This window comes from Argentina silus (genome assembly GCF_951799395.1).
Source record: "Argentina silus genome assembly, chromosome: 14".
Taxonomy (NCBI): domain Eukaryota; kingdom Metazoa; phylum Chordata; class Actinopteri; order Argentiniformes; family Argentinidae; genus Argentina; species Argentina silus.
This window is the reverse complement of record NC_139668.1, coordinates 18,133,137-18,153,136: the sequence shown is the minus strand read 5'-3', so window position 1 is coordinate 18,153,136 and position 20,000 is coordinate 18,133,137. Positions and strand designations below refer to the sequence as shown.

The 20,000-nt window shown below is 48.8% G+C and overlaps 4 protein-coding genes across 6 annotated transcripts in view; 3 read left to right on the top strand and 1 right to left on the bottom strand.

The window, feature by feature from the left end:
* Positions 1-667: 667 nt before the first annotated feature.
* On the top strand, positions 668-3,315 carry fndc4b (fibronectin type III domain containing 4b; the record flags this gene model as incomplete). The annotated part of the gene is made up of 7 exons (XM_083684245.1): positions 668-719; positions 887-1,002; positions 1,303-1,404; positions 1,657-1,759; positions 1,910-1,999; positions 2,829-2,995; positions 3,274-3,315. 7 exons carry the CDS (start codon positions 668-670, stop codon positions 3,313-3,315), a joined length of 672 nt encoding a protein of 223 aa, XP_083540371.1.
* A 2,151-nt stretch (positions 3,316-5,466) lies between these two features.
* On the top strand, positions 5,467-9,869 carry znf513b (zinc finger protein 513b). 3 transcript variants are annotated; one of them, XM_083684681.1, is made up of 5 exons: positions 5,467-5,881; positions 6,007-6,058; positions 7,009-7,131; positions 7,717-8,331; positions 8,800-9,869. In XM_083684681.1, the coding sequence occupies exons 2-5, from the start codon at positions 6,052-6,054 to the stop codon at positions 9,603-9,605; spliced, it is 1,551 nt and encodes a 516-aa protein (XP_083540807.1). In that variant the 5' UTR covers positions 5,467-5,881; positions 6,007-6,051; the 3' UTR covers positions 9,606-9,869. The 3 variants fall into 3 exon arrangements, with proteins under 3 accessions (XP_083540807.1, XP_083540805.1, XP_083540806.1); XM_083684680.1 differs by lacking the exon at positions 6,007-6,058 and having other exon boundaries at positions 5,473-5,492; positions 5,650-5,881; XM_083684679.1 differs by lacking the exon at positions 6,007-6,058.
* A 1,438-nt stretch (positions 9,870-11,307) lies between these two features.
* plaat1l (phospholipase A and acyltransferase 1-like) lies at positions 11,308-13,184 on the top strand. Its single transcript, XM_083684686.1, has 5 exons — positions 11,308-11,449; positions 11,667-11,796; positions 12,040-12,128; positions 12,305-12,469; positions 12,846-13,184. The coding sequence occupies exons 1-5, from the start codon at positions 11,441-11,443 to the stop codon at positions 12,909-12,911; spliced, it is 459 nt and encodes a 152-aa protein (XP_083540812.1). The 5' UTR covers positions 11,308-11,440; the 3' UTR covers positions 12,912-13,184.
* Positions 13,185-16,644: 3,460 nt separating this feature from the next.
* ephx2 (epoxide hydrolase 2, cytoplasmic) overlaps positions 16,645-20,000 on the bottom strand; it is a 7,872-nt gene continuing 4,516 nt past the window's right edge. The window contains exons 9-19 of the mRNA XM_083684676.1: positions 19,788-19,822; positions 19,645-19,671; positions 19,335-19,420; positions 18,651-18,762; positions 18,329-18,400; positions 18,200-18,242; positions 17,768-17,870; positions 17,607-17,676; positions 17,280-17,360; positions 17,065-17,123; positions 16,645-16,775 (exon numbers count right to left, since the gene is read on the bottom strand). Of these exons, the coding sequence (XP_083540802.1) occupies positions 16,691-16,775; positions 17,065-17,123; positions 17,280-17,360; positions 17,607-17,676; positions 17,768-17,870; positions 18,200-18,242; positions 18,329-18,400; positions 18,651-18,762; positions 19,335-19,420; positions 19,645-19,671; positions 19,788-19,822 (773 nt within the window). The 3' untranslated portion in view covers positions 16,645-16,690. The remainder of the gene's footprint in view (positions 16,776-17,064; positions 17,124-17,279; positions 17,361-17,606; positions 17,677-17,767; positions 17,871-18,199; positions 18,243-18,328; positions 18,401-18,650; positions 18,763-19,334; positions 19,421-19,644; positions 19,672-19,787; positions 19,823-20,000) is intronic.

Below are 20,000 nucleotides of genomic sequence, written 5' to 3'. Positions count from 1 at the left end.
AGACATTTGCATATTACCCATCAGCACACAACCTGCTGCATAGAGGCTATTATGTAGAAATCACCTGACAGGACCTGTCATGTGGTCCCAGAGAGCAGCTTGTGGCGGCACACTGGTGGGACAGGAGCAGAGCCCTGTCAGAGGGCATGTTTTGGACCACTGGACTGGTGTTATTTTGGACCACTGGACTGGTGTTATTTTGGACCACTGGACTGGTGTTATTTTGGACCACTGGACTGGTGTTATTTTGTAATCTGAGTTCCTCAACTTGCATTATAAAGCTATAGATACGGTACCAGTCAAAAGTTTGGACGCACCTTCTCATTCAATGGTTTTTCTTTATTTTTATTATTTTCTACATTGTAGATTAATATTGAAGACATCAAAACTATGAAGGAACACATATGGAATTATGTAGTAAACAAAAAAGTGTTAAACAAACCAGAATATGTTTTATATTTTAGATTCTTCAAAGTAGCCACCTTTTGCTTTGATGACAGCTTTGCACAGTCTTGGCAAGGTGTGTCCAAACCTTTGACTGGTACCGTACGTCAGACTCAGAGAGGAGGCTGATCCTCAGGTGATCAACTCACGCTTCAAGTTGAAATACCTCCACCTGTGCCATTGAACTGCTAGCTTTTCGTGGCGTAGCTGGTTAACATCTGGTATGTTGGTGAGCGTCACGTGTCTTGGGAATACAGAGGACCAGGTCCAGGAGTGTGAGGTGGCAGTCCTGTTTTCAGCAGTGTGAAGTCCAATACACTCATTCATGAACTGCATTCACATCTAAGTTGATCTTCAATCACTTTTCTCTGACTTGTGTTTTGTAAGTGTAATGGGTGTTTAGCAGGTGTGTCATAAGAGTGTTATTACTGTGTAATAACAGCTGTGCCAGCAGCCCCGGTGAACGTGTCTGTGACCCAGCTGAGAGCTGATTCTGCCACTGTGACCTGGAGTGTTCCGCTGGGAGACATCGTGATAGGATACGTCATCACCCAGCAGGTGTGTGTGTGTGTGTGTGTGTGTGTGTGTGTGTGTGTGTGTGTGTGTGTGTGTGTGTGTGTGTGTGTGTATGTTTGTGTGTGTGTGTGTGAGTGGGTGTGGCTGTGGGTGTGGGTGTGTGTGTACTGTATATATGTGTGTGTGTGTGTGTGTGTTTGTGTGTGCGTGCCTGTGTGCCTGAGTGTGTGTGTTTGTGAGCTAGTATGTCAGATTGAAAAATAAGCTGTATTCAACACTTTTGGTTGCGTGTGTGTGTGTGTGTGTGTGTGTGTGTGTGTGTGTGTGTGTGTGTGTGTATAGAGGCAGGATGGGCTGATGCAGCGTTCCATCCGTGAGGTGAACACCTCGAGTCGAGCGTGTGTGTTGTGGGACCTGGATGAAGACACTCACTACAGTGTACAGGTGAGACAGAACACAGGCACGGTGACGGGTCAGGAACGAACGGTGGTGTGTGTGATGGTGTGTGTGTGTGTGTGCTTCTGGTCTGGAAGGAGTGTGTGTTGCCTCCCAGGTGGTGGTCCTCTGTGGCTCAGTTGGTAGAGCATGGCGCTAACAACGCTTAGGTTGTGGGTTTGATTCCCGCTGGGACCACGTATACTGAAATGTATGCACTCACTGCAAGCATCAGGTAAATGGTGTATATTATATATATAGGTGCAGTCAATCGGGTTTCAGGAAGACAGCCAGCCCAGTCCCACTGTCCACTTCCGAACCCTGGAGAAGACTGACCACTACCCAGCTGGAGTCATTGACCACGGTATTGTACACACGCACACACACACACACACACACACATACATACATGCACAAATGTACAAACACACACACACACAGAGACATGCAAGCACACTAATTCAGTGCTAAATGTGCACAAACGTTTGCCTCCCCTGTTCTTCCTTCCCTCCAGATGACCCGACCATGGAGGGGCTGGACCTGACCCACCACCTACAGACTGGAGAGCTGCTTATCGTCACTACTGTGCTACTACTGTGGGCAGGTCTGTGTGTGTGTGTGTGTATGCGCGTGTGTGTTTGTGAATTCGTGCATGTCTGTGTGTGTGTGTGTGTGAGGAAGGACACCCTCTGTAAGTTGGAAAATGTTGCACTTTTCAAACCGCTTTTTCCTGCAACCTGGAGCCATAATCACACCGTCCTACAACTGCTAGTTGGCAAATGGTGTTACAGAGAAATATGTACATCCTACAACTGCTAGGTGGCAAATGGTGTTACAGAGAAATATGTACATCCTACAACTGCTAGGTGGCAAATGGTGTCACAGAGAAATATGTTTTGTTTCATTTAATCTTCATCAAGAGGGAATAAATAGGCTGCATGGCTTGATCAAATTCACTCACAAATCCTCCTCCTGCCCACCCACCGGCAGCTCAAATCAAATTATACGCTGTGTGTGTCAATACACTCTCTCCTCCCCTGTGTGTGATGATATTGCACGCACCACTGTAGAGTCCTGCCATAGCATCCCTTTACTCTGCAATTTGGAAGGAACCACTTACCAGGGGGAATAGGGGGGGGTAATCTTTGCCTTTGTCCGGTCAGTGTGCCCATTCCGCACAAGAACGGCTGTCATTCATTTTAATAGTTATTATAAAACATGGGCTTTAAAATTAAGTTCAGTCGTTCATTTAACATCAGAGAAATTGGAAAACAGGAAAAATCTGAGGGGGCACGTTCCTTTGTGGCCCCTATGAGCGTGACGCCTCTGCATGTGTGTGTGTGTGTGTGTGTGTGTGTGTGTGTGTGTGTGTCTGTGTGTGTGTGTGTGTGTGTGTGTGTTTTAACCTGCTTCACCCTCTGTCTCCATTCCAGCGGTGATAGCTCTGTTCTGTCGACAGTATGACATCATTAAAGACAACGACTCCAAGGACAAACCCAAGCGCCCCCCCGTTCGGGCCGCTCCATCTTATTACAACACCAGGGTGACCTCAGCAGAGAGCACGCCACTCTACCACAATGGGGAGGTGCAGGGGGGCAAGGTGACAACCAAAACCTCAGCACACACACACACACACAAACACGCAGACACACGCAGACACACACACACACACACACACACACACACACACACACACTCCCTTTGAATCTGCAGCCTCTAGCATATAACTGTGTGTCTGTGTGTGTTTGTGTGTGTGTGTGTGTGTGTGTGTGTGTGTGTGTGTGTGTGTGTGTGTGTGTGTGGGGGGGGGTTATGGAGTGTTTCATAGCGTTGGACTGTTTGTGCGTGTGTGTCAGGGATCTCCTCTGTCTCTGTCAGCTCCACAGAAACTCCTCCTCCATCAGCATCATCAGGGTGTGACGGATGGACAGCTCACCTTTCAACCTGCAAATGCAGAGTGGGCGGAGCGACCAGCCCAAGACCACACCCCTTCACACAGAACACTCCACATGTCCTGCAAACAGGATGTGACTGTGATTAGTGACTCTTGCATGTGAGAGACCAGGAACTCAGTTGTGAGTCAGTTTATCCTGTTTTCTTCCCTGACTCATTTTAGTGGCACTTCATTCAGTGGATGAGACCGCTCTCTACCGCCCCCCAGAGGCAGAGGGGACTAACAGCTGGGTCATAGGCCCAACCTGCTGTATCTGTGGACTTGGACAAAAAACTGGGTCAGCACTCACTTGACCTGACATTGTTTTGTTGTTTTAATAGTTCTTTGTGTCCAATATGTTCAATTAATCACTAACAATATACTGTACATAACATCAGTCAACTTATCAGAACAATACAGCTATCACTCATGTCTCTCTCTCTCGCTCTCTCCTTCTCTCGCTCTCCCTCTCCCTCTCTCTCCTTCTCCTTCTCCTTTCTCTCTCTCCCTCTCTCTCCTTCTCCTTCTCCTTTCTCTCTCTCTCTCTCCTTCTCCTTTCTCTCTCTCTCTCTCTCTCCTTCTCCTTTTTCTCTCTCTCTCTTTCTCTCTCTCTTTCCCTCCTTCTCATTCATGCAGAAGAGGTCGTACAGTACAGAGGTCGTACAGAGGTCATACTGAAGAACAATAGTGTGTGTGTAGGAGTTTGTGTCTGACCAATCATCAAGGTATTATCAATAACTAACAAACATCTTGAATTACTTCACATAGAGATCCACCCACACACACACCTCCCCCTCCCTACCCCCCCACACCCACACACACACCTCCCCCTCCCTACCCCCCCCCCCCACACACACACACACCTCCTCCTCCCTACCCCCCCCCCCACACACACACACACCTCCCCCTCCCTACCCCCCCCCCCCCACACACACACCTCCCCCTCCCTACCCCCCCCACACACACACCTCCCCCTCCCTACCCTCCCCCCCCCACACACACACGCCTCCCCCTCCCTACACCCCCCACACATACCTCCCCCCTCCCTACCCCCCCCACACACCTCCCCCTCCCTACACCCCCTTCCAACCCCCACACACACACCTCCCTACTCCCCCCCCACACACACACCTCCCCCTCCCTACACCCCCTCCCAACCCCCACACACACACCTCCCCCTCCCTACACCCCCTCCCAACCCCCCCACACACACCACCCCCTCCCTACCCCCCCCCCCCCCCTACCCCCCCCCCCCCCCCCCCCCCCACCATGACATCATAAAACCACATTTGACTAAACCGACTCTCATTATCATGTTTATCATTATATATGTAGAATAGTCTGTAGATACTGAATGGACAATATAGAATATAGTTTTGAAAAATGTGAATACATTAATACACTATTAGAAACACAGGTGAGTGAGCTGTCTCTTCTTTATTCAGAATGGGGGGGGGGGGGGGGGGCACTGATGAGCTGGATTAGAGGGGTGCTAAGTTTAATATGAGGATAAACAGTCAAAGCTATGGGCAGGTGGGGGGCTCAGCCCACCCGAAACGTGTGTCTTGCCCACCCAATCAAAAGTTAAAAATTTTTTTTAAAAAAGTTGATATTTCGGGGGCATGTTTGAATGTTTAATCTCATGTTTGTATTTACTGTAGGTCCATATACTATGTCTATCTATTTAGCACTTAAAACCACCATCTCACCAAACACGCACCCCCCCCACACACACACTCACCCCCACCCCCACCCCCACCCCCACACACACACACCCAACAATACAAAATCAACGGCGCTTCCAAGGTGTTGGTTCTCAGTTCTGTTTCACAATATCTCTTATCTCTGGTCTTGATGTCTTCCATGCTATGATGATAATACAGTCATTGGATTATACCACTGGATCTAAGCTTGATCATTTTCAAAGATGGAAGAACAACTAAAGGGGAGATGGCGAAACAAACATTTCAAACTATATTATCTATGTCTGTATGCGTTGCATCACTTGATAAAGGGAAACAGGTTGAGCTGGGCGTGGGTCATGAATGTGTGGATATCGCTGCAAGGGACTGTGTTCGAAGACTACAACACCCATGAGTCATTGCTGCAATGACGCCACTCCAGGAAATAAGCGGCAGTGTGTACACAATGGATCCCCGGTAAAGTAAGAAGAGGCTATTTACACCCAAATTATCTCTGATCTGACACTGTTGGGTGGTTTTAGACTAGCTTGTATTGTATATTTAGACTTCCATAGATGAATTTGCCTTACTTAGCATTTTTCTTCCTGATTTGTTCCCTCTGAAACCACCGCTTATTAGCTAACTAGCCGCGCCAGCTACATTATCGCTGGTTGGAGGAGGCAGTAGTGTGCGGTGAGTCTGCTCATGGTGTTTGTGATGAGACCGATCTGCGTTGTCCGTTGGAGGAAGAGGAAGATGACAGAATAGGGGAATGAACTGAGTTGGAGTCGCCCACAGGAACAGTGACTGCGTGAGAGACAAAGAAGGACGATGCCTAGAAGAAAGCAGTCGAATCCACAGCCCGTGAAATGTAAGTACAGCCAAGGTTTCTGCTCGCTATTTCTGCTCAAACTTTTTCATATCCAGCTATGTCCACTGCACTGAACTGTTGTCAGATTTCTCCTCACGATCAGACATGTCATCCCTGTTTCACAGTGTTTGGTTTCGGGAGCTGTACTGTAGGAAAATCATCCCTAGCTGATGGCATGTGAGATTGCTTGCTTGGTGCTGTTGGGTGTTTCTACAGGGTGATCATGTTTTCACTCCAGATTAACCGGTTTGAACACCTCGGCCGGCCGGATCGACCTTCTATTGTGGCTTTAGATGATAGATTCCATAATATGCAGTTCTACCTCATAAGCCCCTGTTTGCTCTTAGTGATCATATGACTGGTGATGATAGCCCTCTTCTTTAGCCAGTTTCTCGAAGTGTGGGTGAGTGTTAAGTTATCTCATCCTCTCTTTCCCATGTGAGAGAGAGAGAAAGAGAGAGAGCTAGAGCTATCTTATCCTGAGTGCCATGTCTGTGCTGGACTCCCCACTTCCTCTCTTCCTCTTCTCTGCTTCCTGTCTCCACATCCTCTAAACCTGGGTATGGCTGTCACCCCTGCCTGACCTTTCTCTCTCTCTCTCTCTCTCTTCCTCTTGCTACTCTTCCTTTCTTTTCTTGTCATCCTCTCCCCTTCCCTCCTGTCTCACCGCTCTACCCCTCATTCCCCACCTCCTCTCTCTCTCTCTCTCTCTCTCTCTCTCCACCCTCCCTTTCACTGCTTTAATAGGTTTAGCCTACCTTGTCTCTCCCTCTGTCCTTTCACTAGCCTCCATTACCCTCTCTTTCCCTCTCCCTGTCCCACCCCCACCCTCAACTTCTCTCTCCCCTCCTACTCCTATCTCTCTTCAGTTGCCTACGAGTTGCCTGTCCCCCTCCCTTTCCTCTCCTCCCTGCCTTCCCACTCACTCACTTCCTTCCGTTGCTCAGATTCTTACCATCACTCCCTCTTCCCTTCTGTCTCTCTCTCTTCCCCTCCCTCCTCTCTTCATGTCCTCCCCCTCTCTCTTCACTCACTATCTTCTCAGTCATCCCACAATGTGGTCATAGGGTGTGCTCAAACAAGAGTGGTGTGTGTGTGTGTGTGTGTCTTTGTCTTTGTCTTTGTAGTGGAACTGGAGGATGTGGGGGTCGTGTGTGATCCGGGTTGCCTGGGCCTGGAGAGTGACTTCCTCCTCAGCGGAGAGCTGGAGTTTGAGGACACCGAGATCATGGGACTGGACAGAGACACTGGTTAGTGAGACTCATTGATTCACCTCTCACTGACTCACTTTACTCACTGACTCACTTTACTCACTGACTCACTCACTCATCTTACTGACTCACTCACCTCACTGACTCACTCACTCACTTTACTCACTGACTCACTCACTCACTTTACTCACTGACTCACTCACTCACTTTACTCACTGACTCACTCACTCATCTTACTGACTCACTCACCTCACTGACTCACTCACTCACTTTACTCACTGACTCACTCACTCACTTTACTCACTGACTCACTCACTCATCTTACTGACTCACTCACCTCACTGACTCACTCACTCACTTTACTCACTGACTCACTCACTCACTTTACTCACTGACTCACTCACTCACTTTACTCACTGACTCACTGACTCACTTTACTTACTGACTCACTCACTGACTCATTCACTTTACTCACTGGCTCACTCACCTTACTGACTGACTCACTCACCTCACTGACCCACTCACCTCACTGACTCATTCACTCACTGACTCATTCATCTTACTGACTCACTTACCTCACTCACTCACTGACTCCCCTCCCCCCCCCCCCCCCCCCCCCCCCAGGTATGGCAGTCTTCTCTCTGAGTGACGAGGAGGACCCAGCGGTGCCCGAGGAGGACTCCGCCTTCCCAGGATTCCTCTCTTGCAGGGGGTGTGGCCAACTGCTGGAGGACACCCCTCTAGGGGCGGGCCTCGACCTCGGGGCGGGCCTAGACCTGGAGACGGGATTCTACTGCCTGACGTGCGAGGAGGGCGCCCAATCGGAATCGCTCACGGCCGAGGACACCGCACAGAGGGAGGAGCCCGGCGTCGGGCGAAGGAGGAGGAGGAGGAAGGCCGGAGGGGGCGGAGTCTCGAAGCTGTTCTCGTGTTCCCTCTGCAGCTTCTCCTCCCGCTACTCCAACCACCTCAAACGCCACATGAGGACGCACGACGGGGAGAAGCCCTACCGCTGCCCCCACTGCCCCTACGCCTCGGCGCAGCGGGTCAACCTGCAGAGACACACGCGCACGCACACCGGGGAGAAACCCTACTGCTGCCCCCAGTGCAGCTACGCCTGCAGTTCCCTGGGCAACCTCCGGAGGCACCAACGCATGCACACTCAGGAGAGGCCGCAGCGCAGGGAGAAGGAGAAGAAACGCTCCAGGCGACGCAACGCGCGCGGAGAAAGGGAAGAAGGTATGGTAACACACACACACACACACACACACAGTGTCTAGCCAGTGTTGACTGAATGAGAGCATACACACAGGTGAGCTAATGCTTACACAAATGCATTTATTTAGACACACAAAGCTCACAGGGCGATATACACACACACACACACACTCATGCTAAAGGTACTCCACAACCTGCTTACTGAGGTGCTTGAGCTGTTTTGAGTTGTTTTGCTTGAACATGTGAAGAGGAATTGTGCATCATGCTGAGTTAAAAAAGGGGAAGTGCTGATTGGAGAGACTTCCTGAAACTGAATCCCACTGAAAGAGGAAGAGAGTCTGTGCGGTTGGCTGGTTACTGTGTGTGTGTGTGTGTGTGTGTGTGCGTGTGTGTGCGCGCATGTGTGTGTGTGTGTGTGCGCGTGCATGTGGCTATGTGTGTATTACTGTGTTAGATAAACATTAAATGTGTTCTCTCCTCTCTTGACAGATGCGGTGGTATCAGACCTGACTCTGCGTGTCACTGAGGACTCTGGCTTCCTCCAGACGTTGGGGGGTCTAGGCTCTCCCTCTGCCCCCCTCCCAGACCTCCTCTTCCCCCTCTGCTGCCGCGCCTGTGGCCTGGCCCTGGAGGGGGAGGGAGAGGGGGAGACAGGGGAGACAGGGGAGGACGGGGAGGGAGGCCAGGTGTGCACCCGATGCTCCCTGGATCTCCTCTCCAAAGAGCCAGCCCCCTGCAGCCCCAACCCCAGCCCGGGCCACCGCCGCGGGGTCACCAAGCTCTACCGCTGCCCCTCCTGCCCCTTCCTGTCCCACTACCCCAACCACCTGGCCCGCCACGCGCACACGCACAGCGGGGAGAAACCCCACCGCTGCCCCCACTGCCCCTACGCCTCGGCGCACCTGGACAACCTGAAGCGCCACCTCCGGGTCCACACGGGCGAGAAGCCCTACCAGTGCCCCGCCTGCAGCTACGCCTGCGGGAACCTCGCCAACCTGCGGCGCCACGAGCGGATCCACTCGGGCGCCAAGCCGTTCCACTGCGGCGTGTGCGGGTACTCCTGCAACCAGAGCATGAACCTGAAGAGGCACATGCTGCGCCACACGGGCGAGAAGCCGTACGCCTGCGCCGAGTGCCCCTACACCACGGGGCACTGGGACAACTACAAACGCCACCAGAGGAAACACGGGCACAACACGGACGCCTGGGACAAGCACGCCGGCCCGCACAACGGCCAGGACTGGGCCAAGGACTCGCAGACGGACAGCCACAGTCAGGGGGAGGGGGACATGTAGCCCGGAGGGAGGGGCGGGGGGGGGGGAGAGGAGGGGGAGGGCGGACCAGGAGAGAGAGAAAGAGCGAGCGAGCGTGAGAGAGAGAAGTGTGTGTGTGTGTGTGTGTGTGTGTGTGTGTGTGTGTGTGTGTGTGTGTGTGTGTGTGTGTGTGTGCGCGTGTGCGCGTGAGCGCGTGCGCGTGTGCGTGCGAGTGTGTGTGTGTGTGTGTGTGTGTGTGTGTGAGTGTGTGCACGCTCACGCAGGGAGACGGGGACATGTAGCCAAGAGGGAGGTATGTGGGTGGGTGGGTGGGTGGGTGGGGGGGGGCAGGAGAGAGAGAAAGAGCGAGAGAGAGAGCGAGAAGTGTGTGTGTGTGTGTGTGTGTGTGTGTGCGTGTGTGTGTGTGTGTGCGTACTGACTGTAGTTAAAGTGGTGAACACCCTGTTCGTTGCACTCTCGGCTGCGGGAGGAGCAGGGCTAAACTCAGGGGTCTGTAGAGGCGGGGACACGGGGGCCCATCAGCTGTTTACTGTATTTAACCTCTGGGTGAGGAACGCAGCGCTCAGCTGTACTCTGGGCATTAGCGGGCCAGCTGTGTGTGGAAGGGTGTGTGGGGTTTACGATTTCTCATGTTTTTCGATTGGTGATGTTGCATTTGATTGACATGGAATGCAGTGTTTGGGAAAACCATGTTTTGATTGAGATGTAGCCAAAAAAATCATGTGTTTGATTTGTGAGTGTGTGTGTGTGTGTGTAACCGCAATGTTGTTAAAGCAAGTTCTTGAATCTATTGATAAAGCATTTATTTTTTCAACAGATGATGATGATGACGACGATGATGATGATGACGATGATGATATATATATTTTGTAATTCTGTCTGATGATTTGACATGTTTTCTCTGGCAGAGGACAGTGGTAACACATCCTTCCTTAGAGAAGAGAAGAGAAGGGATGGGTAGATGTCTTCTTTCTGAAACTGCCATGGTGACTGGGTGAAACTGCCATGGTGACTGGGTGAAACTGCCATGGTGACTGGGTGAAACTGCCATGGTGACTGGGTGAACAGTCAGTTTGGGCAACCTGCCCCTGATGCTGTTAGCCAGCCAACTCATCCATCTCGACTTGGGACATAATAACATATTCTACATAGTCAGTGATTTGAAGGAGGGGGGCTCATGTTTTATTCTGTCAAATACAGTTTATCCAATACTCTCTGTTCCCTTGAGTGAGCCACTGAGAGGTTTATAAGGGCTGGGGTTGTCATGTTATGATGATGATGATGATGATGATGAAGGTCTGTTAGTGTTAAAGGGTTTTAACCTCATCATGTGCCACTCAGCTCCTCATGGGTGAAAAGAAAACTAAAAAATAATCTTGACTTCCTTTCTGTAAGAACATGGTGCCTTAACAACTCTCAAATAAAGACTTTCTTTTACTGAAGCGTCTCTCCCCCTGTGTGTGTGTGTGTATGTGTGAGACTGACTGACTGGGGTTTTGTGTGATAAGCAGGTGTTTCCTAAGAACAGAAACAGAGAAGTAGATGTAAGCCGGGGTGGCTAGGGGTGGCTGGCTGTCTGGGGTGAGGCTGGCTTGGGTCGGCTTGGGTGAGCCAGCCGTGACCTTCAGTACAAGCACATCACAGGATCTTGTATGTAAAGCAGCTCCAATGAGCTGTGTGTGTGTGTGTGTGTGTGTGTGTGTCCTATGATGCACGGCTCTCGCCATGATAAACCCTCTCTGCTCATCTCGATGCTCTCTTCGTGTGTGTGTGTGTGTTGTGTGTGCAGTACGTGAGTAAATGGGTGTGTGACCAGGGTTTTGATTCACAGAGGAGAAGCAACACAGCCGACACCCATGGGCCTGGTAGGAACATCAGTTGGAACGTTATTATTTTATACATTTCTGTGGTCATTTCATACATGTACAGTGACCAGCTTTTGTAACGGTAACATAGCCACCCATTTTCTAACGAGGTCTTTTGGAGGAAACCTGTAACCAGACTAGAAAACTATAGAAAACGGAGTGGTCCTCACGTTAGTTTATTTATTTTTATTTATTTTTTTGAATCTCTGACTCATAGAAAAGTTCCCGCCCCCAGCTCTTCCCGGGAGATATACTGGAGTTCCCGGGAAATAAGTACTTTTCCCATTTTGGAGTTTACTATGGAGAGAGGGATGGGGTTCCCTACGTGGCCCATCTCACCTGCAGAGGTGTGTGTCTGTCAGCGTCCACCTGCTTACACAGTCTTGGAAACACAGGGTGAACTGCAACACGTGTATTCCTTCTGCTTTATCTCTGAAAAGGTTTTGTTATTGGAGTTAATCCCCTGAAAGGGCAAGATCACTGGAACATGTTAAATGCATTGGATGGCAGGGTTACATGCAGGAAAGTAGGAGTTAACTCTGTGTGTGTGTGTGTGTGTGTGTGTGTTTGTTTATTTGTTTGTTTGGTAGACTCAGATGCAAAACTTCTCCTGTTTGGCCGAGCCCTGAAGTCAGAAATTAAACTGGATCCTGTGGACTTCATGGGACAGAATTACAAGGTAATACACGCGCGTACACTCGCACAGACACACGAACGCACGCACGAACGCACACACACAGAGCACTACACTACACTACACTAACACATCTGTCTCACTCTACCAGCGGAACACTGTATGTGTTCATGTTCATCCCTAACACTCGGTGCTCACCTGTCATCATGTTTCTGGTTGAGGTGAGCAACATGCTGGATGAGTCCTCTCCTCCCAGGGACTTCCACTCCCTGGTGAAGCCCGCCATCGACGACATGCTGGGTAGAGAGGTCACCTTCGACATCCTGTTTCACAACAGCGAACACCAGGCCACACTCTTCAGATACGGCATCAAGAAGTCCACACAGGTGGGCATGTGTGTGTGTGTGTGTGTGTGTGTGTGGGAGGAGGAGGAGGAGGATGTGTTGGTTTAGTGTGTAGGCCTAAGTGTGTGTATTTACGTGTGTGTGTGGGGACCAGGGGAGGCTGGTGGAGGTAGAAATCTGAAGACGTGCTCATTGTAATGCACATGTTTGATACCATTCCTCATTCCGTTCCGTGCTCCATTACAATGAGCCCGTCCTCGGATTTCTACCTCCACCAGCCTCCCCTAGTGGGGACGTTGGGAGACCTGGTGAGGTGAGTGGGTTTTGTCTCCAGTTGTCTTTGCTTCCTTCTTCCTTCTACTGAGTAAGCCCTCCAGGCATCTTGCTGTAGTAACTCTTGTCCTCTGATTGGTTCTAGATTGAGAAGGTCTACGCCCAGATCCTGCCAACATGGAGAGAGCTGTTTGAAAAGAAGAAGCTGTAACAGTGGCAGTTGTGGCAGTTACCCTGACTCTGCCTGGCCTGCAGTTCACCTCTCCACCAGCAGGAGTCAGCACCAACACAGAGTTCCACTCGGTCCACTTCAACTAAAAAGGCAAAACCATAAGAACAAATGTTGTTTTAAAGTTATATAAAAATCCCTGTCCAAGTATTACTTTGAATAGGCTACCTTTTTATTATATTTGTTCAAATATCTGTATTGCTAACAATCTTTTATTTTCTCTCCTCAAATAAAGTATCTGTAGTTTAAATTGGACTAAGTTTTTAAATTCGACTCACTTTTTTAAATTGGATGTGTTTTCAAGACTTGCAATTTCAGTCCAGCTGGCTCAGCTGGATGCATTGGACGCAACCTAGGCTGTACATGAAGATAACAGATAACATGTAAACTGACCATCCACGGGTATGCTTAGGATGTAAACAGAACGCGTCTCTGGCGAGCAGCCTGTTGGCAGTACAGAGTCTAAAGGGACAGCCGAAATTAAGATAAATACACTGTCTGTGCAAATGTTGTTTTCGTAGGCCTACACACACACACACACACAGGCATACGCGTGCGCGCGCACACACACACACACACACACACACACACACATACACAGGCATACGCGTGCACACACACACACACAGACAAGTCCGCCTATGGATCTCCCTCAGGAAGGGACACGTATCTCTCTAGGGATCAGAATGATAAACCTCCAAACAGACAATTAAACTCCCTCATCAATAACTGATCAATAACTAATCAATAACTGCCTCTCGTTTAACGATTACTGTTCTGAACACACCTAGCCACACCTAATCTCACGCCTCAGGCTAAACACCAATATAAGGATCACATATTTACTTTATAAATCCATTTTTAATTTAGTCCTTCAGCATCTTACAACCTGCTCAAAATGTAAATGTGTTGTTGTTGTTGTTGTGTGTGTCTGAGAGAGAGAGAGAGCAATCTGGGCTGTATGACACAACAACTGTTTTAAATTATTTAGCTTTGTGAAAGGAAAGTGTACAGGAACCATGGAACAGAATGTTAATCTGCTGTATTTGTGGGTTTGTGTCTGATGGGAAATGAACAGACGCGGTCCAATAAAGGAAAGCCGTGATCGCTGAGCCTTCTCTCCTATTGTGTTCATATGAATGTGTGTTAAATTAATGGGAGATTGAGTTCAATAAATAGCATCATTGAGGTTTCACAACAGGAGAGAGAAAAATATAATCTTTTATGTATTAATCTCTACATGTATATTACAGACGGGAATCATTTCTTATTATTATCATTATTACTTATGCAACTATAATTCTCAACCGTATTGAAGAATAAACAGAAAATGTGTTTGTGAATAAACATTTTATTGTCTCATTGAGTGTATTGTGCGCACGCACACACACACACGCGCACACACACACACACACAGCTAGTGTCTCTATAAACAATAACAGTGTTGCACCACCGGGGCGTCATCATAAATAAGAGTCCAGGAGCCATCGCTGTGCTGCAGCCCTGGGTCTGTCTGCTGGGCTGTGTGAGTATGTGTGCACGTACAGGGTGACTGACTGCATGTAGGCTTGGTGTGTGTGTGTGTGTGTGTGTTCTGCAATCTATCACACACCCACAGTTGCTCAGTCAGGGAGACAGAGAGTGGGAGTTCTATTTAACACGAGGGCAAGAACTGAGGCCCTGCACACACACACACACACACACACACACACACACACACACACACACACACACACACACACACACACACAGATTCTACTTGGCTCATAAACAGACTTTGTGGAGTATGAATATGCTAATCAGATAATGTGTCCTTTAGAGTGACAGGGTTAGGCCCAGTGACCCACAGAGAGAGAGAGAGGTGTATGCAGAGTGGGAGGGGAGGTTTGCTGTCGCCGTGATATAGAGCCTGTGTAACCCTGTCCAAATCATTATCACCCACTCCTCTCTCCCCTCTCCTCTCCTCTCCTCTCTCCACTCCTCCTCTCCTATCCTCTCCTCCCTATCCCCTCTCCTCTCCTCACCCCTACTCTCCTCCTCTCCTCTCACCCCTCCTCCCACCCCTCCCTCTATCCCATCCCCTCCCCTCACCCCCCCCTCTCTTAATACCCAGTCCCTCACCCTCCACTTGGCCCTTTTCACCTTAACTGAATCCATCACTGACTCCTGGTGAAGGAAACAGGCCCCTCTTACAGACACAGAAAGCACAGCTTCAAATGAACACATGCTTGGCAGGTGATATCCTTGTCATGTCTGTTTCTTCCTTTCTTTATCTCTCCTCTTTTCTTGCTCCCCCCTCCCCCCCACCCTGAGCAGAGAGCGCATTAGGAAGACAACTCATACAAACCAACCAGCTTTAATCTGCAGGCAAGGGCACAGTCTTGTATACGGGCACACTTACACAGAGGACATTCAAACAGCAAGATCCCAACACTGATGGAATGGAAATCAGGCATAACAAAACACAACACAGTCACCTCAGGTGGAAAAATGTGCTTGAGTGTGTGTGTGTGTGTGTGTGTGTGTGTGTGTGTGTGTGTGCATACTTGTGGTCCAATCAAAAGCGTGCATGACATTAGCCGAATTGTAAGTAACTTTCTCATGGCAATGCTGTTGTTGGTGGAAAATGAATCCCATGCCCAGGTCATTTGCAAGTCATGACCACCCCCATCTCTGCCCGGCAAACTTTCAATCGACCCACCAAAACAAATCACTGATGCAAACAGGCATCGCCGTCGGCAGAACCAGGAGGCGCCTCATCATGTCGTTTCAAACAAGGCTGAAAGCAAAGAAGAAAGAAATCTTTCGCACCCACAAACTGACGGGGGGAAAAATAGGACCAACATCAAGATGGCGTCGGTGTCAGTGAATCTTCTCGATTGAGAGGAGCGATTGGCTGGAGCGATGCACTGCACATCATCACTGATCTACAAATCACCATCGTAAAGACAGATTGTGTGAATCTGCGCAGAGCCTTGGTGCCGAGGCTGATCCTCTCAAAGGCAGAGCTTGTTTTCACATTGATTGACCTCCTGCCCTTTATGTGCCCTGTCCAGGGGTGTGACTTCTAATCTGCTGCAGAGTAATGTCATTCTGCTAATTTGGCTGTCACTACCTATCTTCTGCCGTAGATTGAAGACCTCCATCTCTTCAGGCTACATCTTAACGGTCCCTCCTAAAGACCTCTTCATCCCCACTACCCCCCCTGTACAAGTTTCTCTCCTGGAAAAAAATCTTCCTTTCTTCTAGCATTGTGACTGCCAACAGCCCCTGGTCCTAGCATAGATTAATGTTTCTTATGATGACTGTTGGATAGATGATTCACTTACTTAAACAAATGTATTTATTGTAAGTCGCTTTGGATAAAGGCGTCTGCTAAATGCCATAAATGTAATGTAAATGTAAATATAATGGGAAGAGAAGTGATAGGATGTTATGCAGAAAAATATGTTAGTAGGACAAGCTATATGGAAGTCAGAGAGTTATGTTTATTATGGGTTAATGAGGCAATACATATAATGTGACTGAAATGTGACGACAGTGAAATTAATTGACGTCGACTTAAAACGGCCCATAGTTTTCGTCATTTTGACAATAACTGGATTAAATCATTGTTCAAATGACAGAAGATATGAATAAAACCACCCCCTCCTCTCTTTCTTCCTCATATGCCTCTCCTCCTTTCTTTTTACCTCCCTGCTCATCTCTGTCTCTCCCTCCCTCCCTCCCTCCCTCTCTTACTCCCTCCTTCCCTCCCATGTTCACAGTTTGGGTGTCATGGTAACTCCAGTCTTCCTGTGAGTGTCCTGAAGCCAGGAGATGAGGATGTCGTTCAGCTCAGACGGCCTGAAACACACACACGTATATATATACTTATACACACTTAAACATTATGTAGTCATGTAAACATATACATCCCTCAGCAGAGCTTAGAGGTGTGAGGTCAGGGCTCAGGGGACAAAGGTTACTAACGCTGGTTACTATGTGTGTGTGTGTGTGTGTGTGTCTGCATGTACTGTAGGAGGACAGTTACAGAGGTCAGCTGGGATAGATCGATACCCTCCCCCCCCCCCACGCACGCACGCGCACACACACACACACACACACACACACACACACACACACACACACACACCTCTCCATCTGAGTCCAGTGTCCACACTCCTCAATGTGTCCTCTGGTCAGGTTTGGGATCTAAAAGTAAGAACGATGAGAAAGAATTGTGTCAACATACAGTATGTATATAGGCAGGTGTAAAGGTTGTGATTATATATCTCAATCATGTGTACAGGTGTAAATGTGTGTACATGCTACAGTAGTATAGATGTGTGTGTGTGTGTGTGTTCTCACCATGTTCTCCATGCCCTTGGAGAAGATAGGCAGCAGTACAGGGTCTTTACCAGTGGTCACCATCAGAGCTGGCATCAGCAACTGAGACACAGCACAGAACAACGTCATTGAACAACACACACACGCATTCACATGCATGCATTCACACACACACACACACACACACACACACACACACACACACACACACACACACACACACACACACACACACACACACACACACACACACACACACACACACACACACACACACACACACACACACACACACACACACACACACACACACACACACCAAGTCTGACTGTAGCCCCATGTACACACCTTAGCCCTGGGCCGAGAGCAGAGCCAACTCCAGTTCCTCTCGATGTTACGGTACCAGTTCAACGGACCCCTGGGAAGAGGAACAAAACTACTACATTACTGACCTGTCTTTAATAGCCATAGTTATGTCTTTGTGTGTGTGTGTCTCAGTGTGTGTGTACCTGAAGCCTTTCTCACTGTACTGGGTGACGTAGAACTTCAGTGCTGCCTCACTGAGGATGGAACTCCTGGGCACCTCGTCTGGCACGCCCACAAACAGACCACCTATACAACACAGTGATGTCTGTCATAGCAACACACACACACACACACACACACACACACACACACACACACACACACACACACACACACACACACACACACACACACACACACACACACACACTCTCTCCCTCTCCCTCTCTCTCTAAACAGAAACCTACTCCATTGCCTCTGTGTATTGCCCTTTGTCCCACTGTCTCCTTCATCCACCTCCCACCCTACACCTGGAACACCTGACACAGACAGGAACTGATAGGGTGATCCCCCCCCCCCCCCCCCCCCCATCCCCTGCCCTCCAATCAGAGTCCAGATGTGGCTTCCTCCCTCACCTCTGGCACAGACTCCAGCAGTGCTGAGAGAAGGAGCGTTCTCCTGAGGGAAAAAACACAGTATTTATGTGTGTGTGTGTGTGTGTGTGTGTGTGTGTGTGTTGTGTATATGTGAGTGTGTGTACTCACTTTTCCGCTCCCTTGGAAGAAGATTTTAAAAGTCCTCTCCAAGTTCTTCTCCATCTCGGCCTCTGCCACTCCCTATTACACACATGGACTATCCTGTTATATCATTTTCCTTACAACAGTGACACACACACACACACACACACACACACACAGGTTTCTGAGGAATGCTAAAATGGGTTAATATGTTGGTGATACATACACACACACACACACACACACACACACACTTGACAGATAATGGTTTCTGAGGAATGCTAAAATGGGTTAATGTGTTGGTGATACATACACACACACACACACACACACACACACACACACTTACAGGCTTTTGGAAGTAGATTTGGTAGTCAAATATGGGCACTGCCTTCAGTCGTTCCATGGGAGGTGCAGAGGGGTCCACAGGGAACAGGGGGGTGTTCAGAGACGCCACCGCCCTGATAGAAGACCAGTTAAAGGACAACTTAACAAACGCTCCATAAACACCCAAATACATACAGTACCAGTCAAAGGTTGGGACACACCTTGCCAAGAGTGTGCAAAGCTGTCGTCAAAGCAAAAGGTGGCTTGGAAGAATCTAAAATATAAAACATATTCTGGTTTGTTTAACACTTTTTTGTTTACTACATAATTCCATATGTGTTCCTTCATAGTATTGATGTCTTCAATATTAATCTACAATGTAGAAAATAATAAAAAATAAATAAAGAACATTGAATGAGAAGGTGTGTCCAAACTTTTGACTGGTACTGTACATTTTCCATTGCAGAAATAGTTTGGATAGCCACAACTGCGTAGGTTCATACAACATTTCCAAAGGCCTGCATCATTATACTGGGAGCTTTGCATTTTCATTGTAGCTTAGTGATGGTTGGTTGGGTTAGGGTTAGGGTTCAACCAATTGAATTCAGAACGAATTGTCTGTACCTTCTACAGCATTCTATTCAGCATTCTATTTACAAAAAATCTCAACATACTGTGTGTGTGTGTGTGTATGTGTGTGTCATACCTGACTCTCTGAGGGTAACACTGTGCCATGTTCCAGACCACAGCCCCGCCCCAATCATGACCAACCAGGGTCACTTGAGGAATACCCTGAGAGAGAGAGAGAGGGAGTGAGAGAGAGAGAGAGAGAGAGAGAGAGAGAGGGAGTGAGAGAAAGAGAGAGAGAGAGAGTGAGAGAAAGAGAGGGAGTGAGAGAGAGAGAGAGAGGGAGTGAGAGAGAGAGAGAGAGAGAGAGCGAGCTGTATCCAGCTGTATCCAGTCAGCAGTCTGTGTCAGGACCTTGGACATGTTTGTGATCGTTGTTCAGAACTCACCATCTTATCCAGGAAGGTCACAAGATCCTACAACAGAGAAGAGAGAACATACATGGACTATCACAACCATGTCTGACGGACAATGTGTGTGTGTAGCAGGTGTTTAAGTTATTGGTGTGTGTGTGTGTGTGTGTGTGTCTTACATGGCAGATCTGTTCTTGGGAATACTCCTCTATGTCTGCAGAGAGAGAGAGAGAGGGAGAGAGAGAGAGAGAGAGAGAGAGAGAGAGGACAGGTTCACCTGCTACTTTTAATCACAGCCACATACAGGGAAGTATGTCTCGATCTGAACATAGAGCATGTGAGAAGCGTAGATAGCTGCCAGACTGGACCACTGTGTCTTCAGCCACATAACC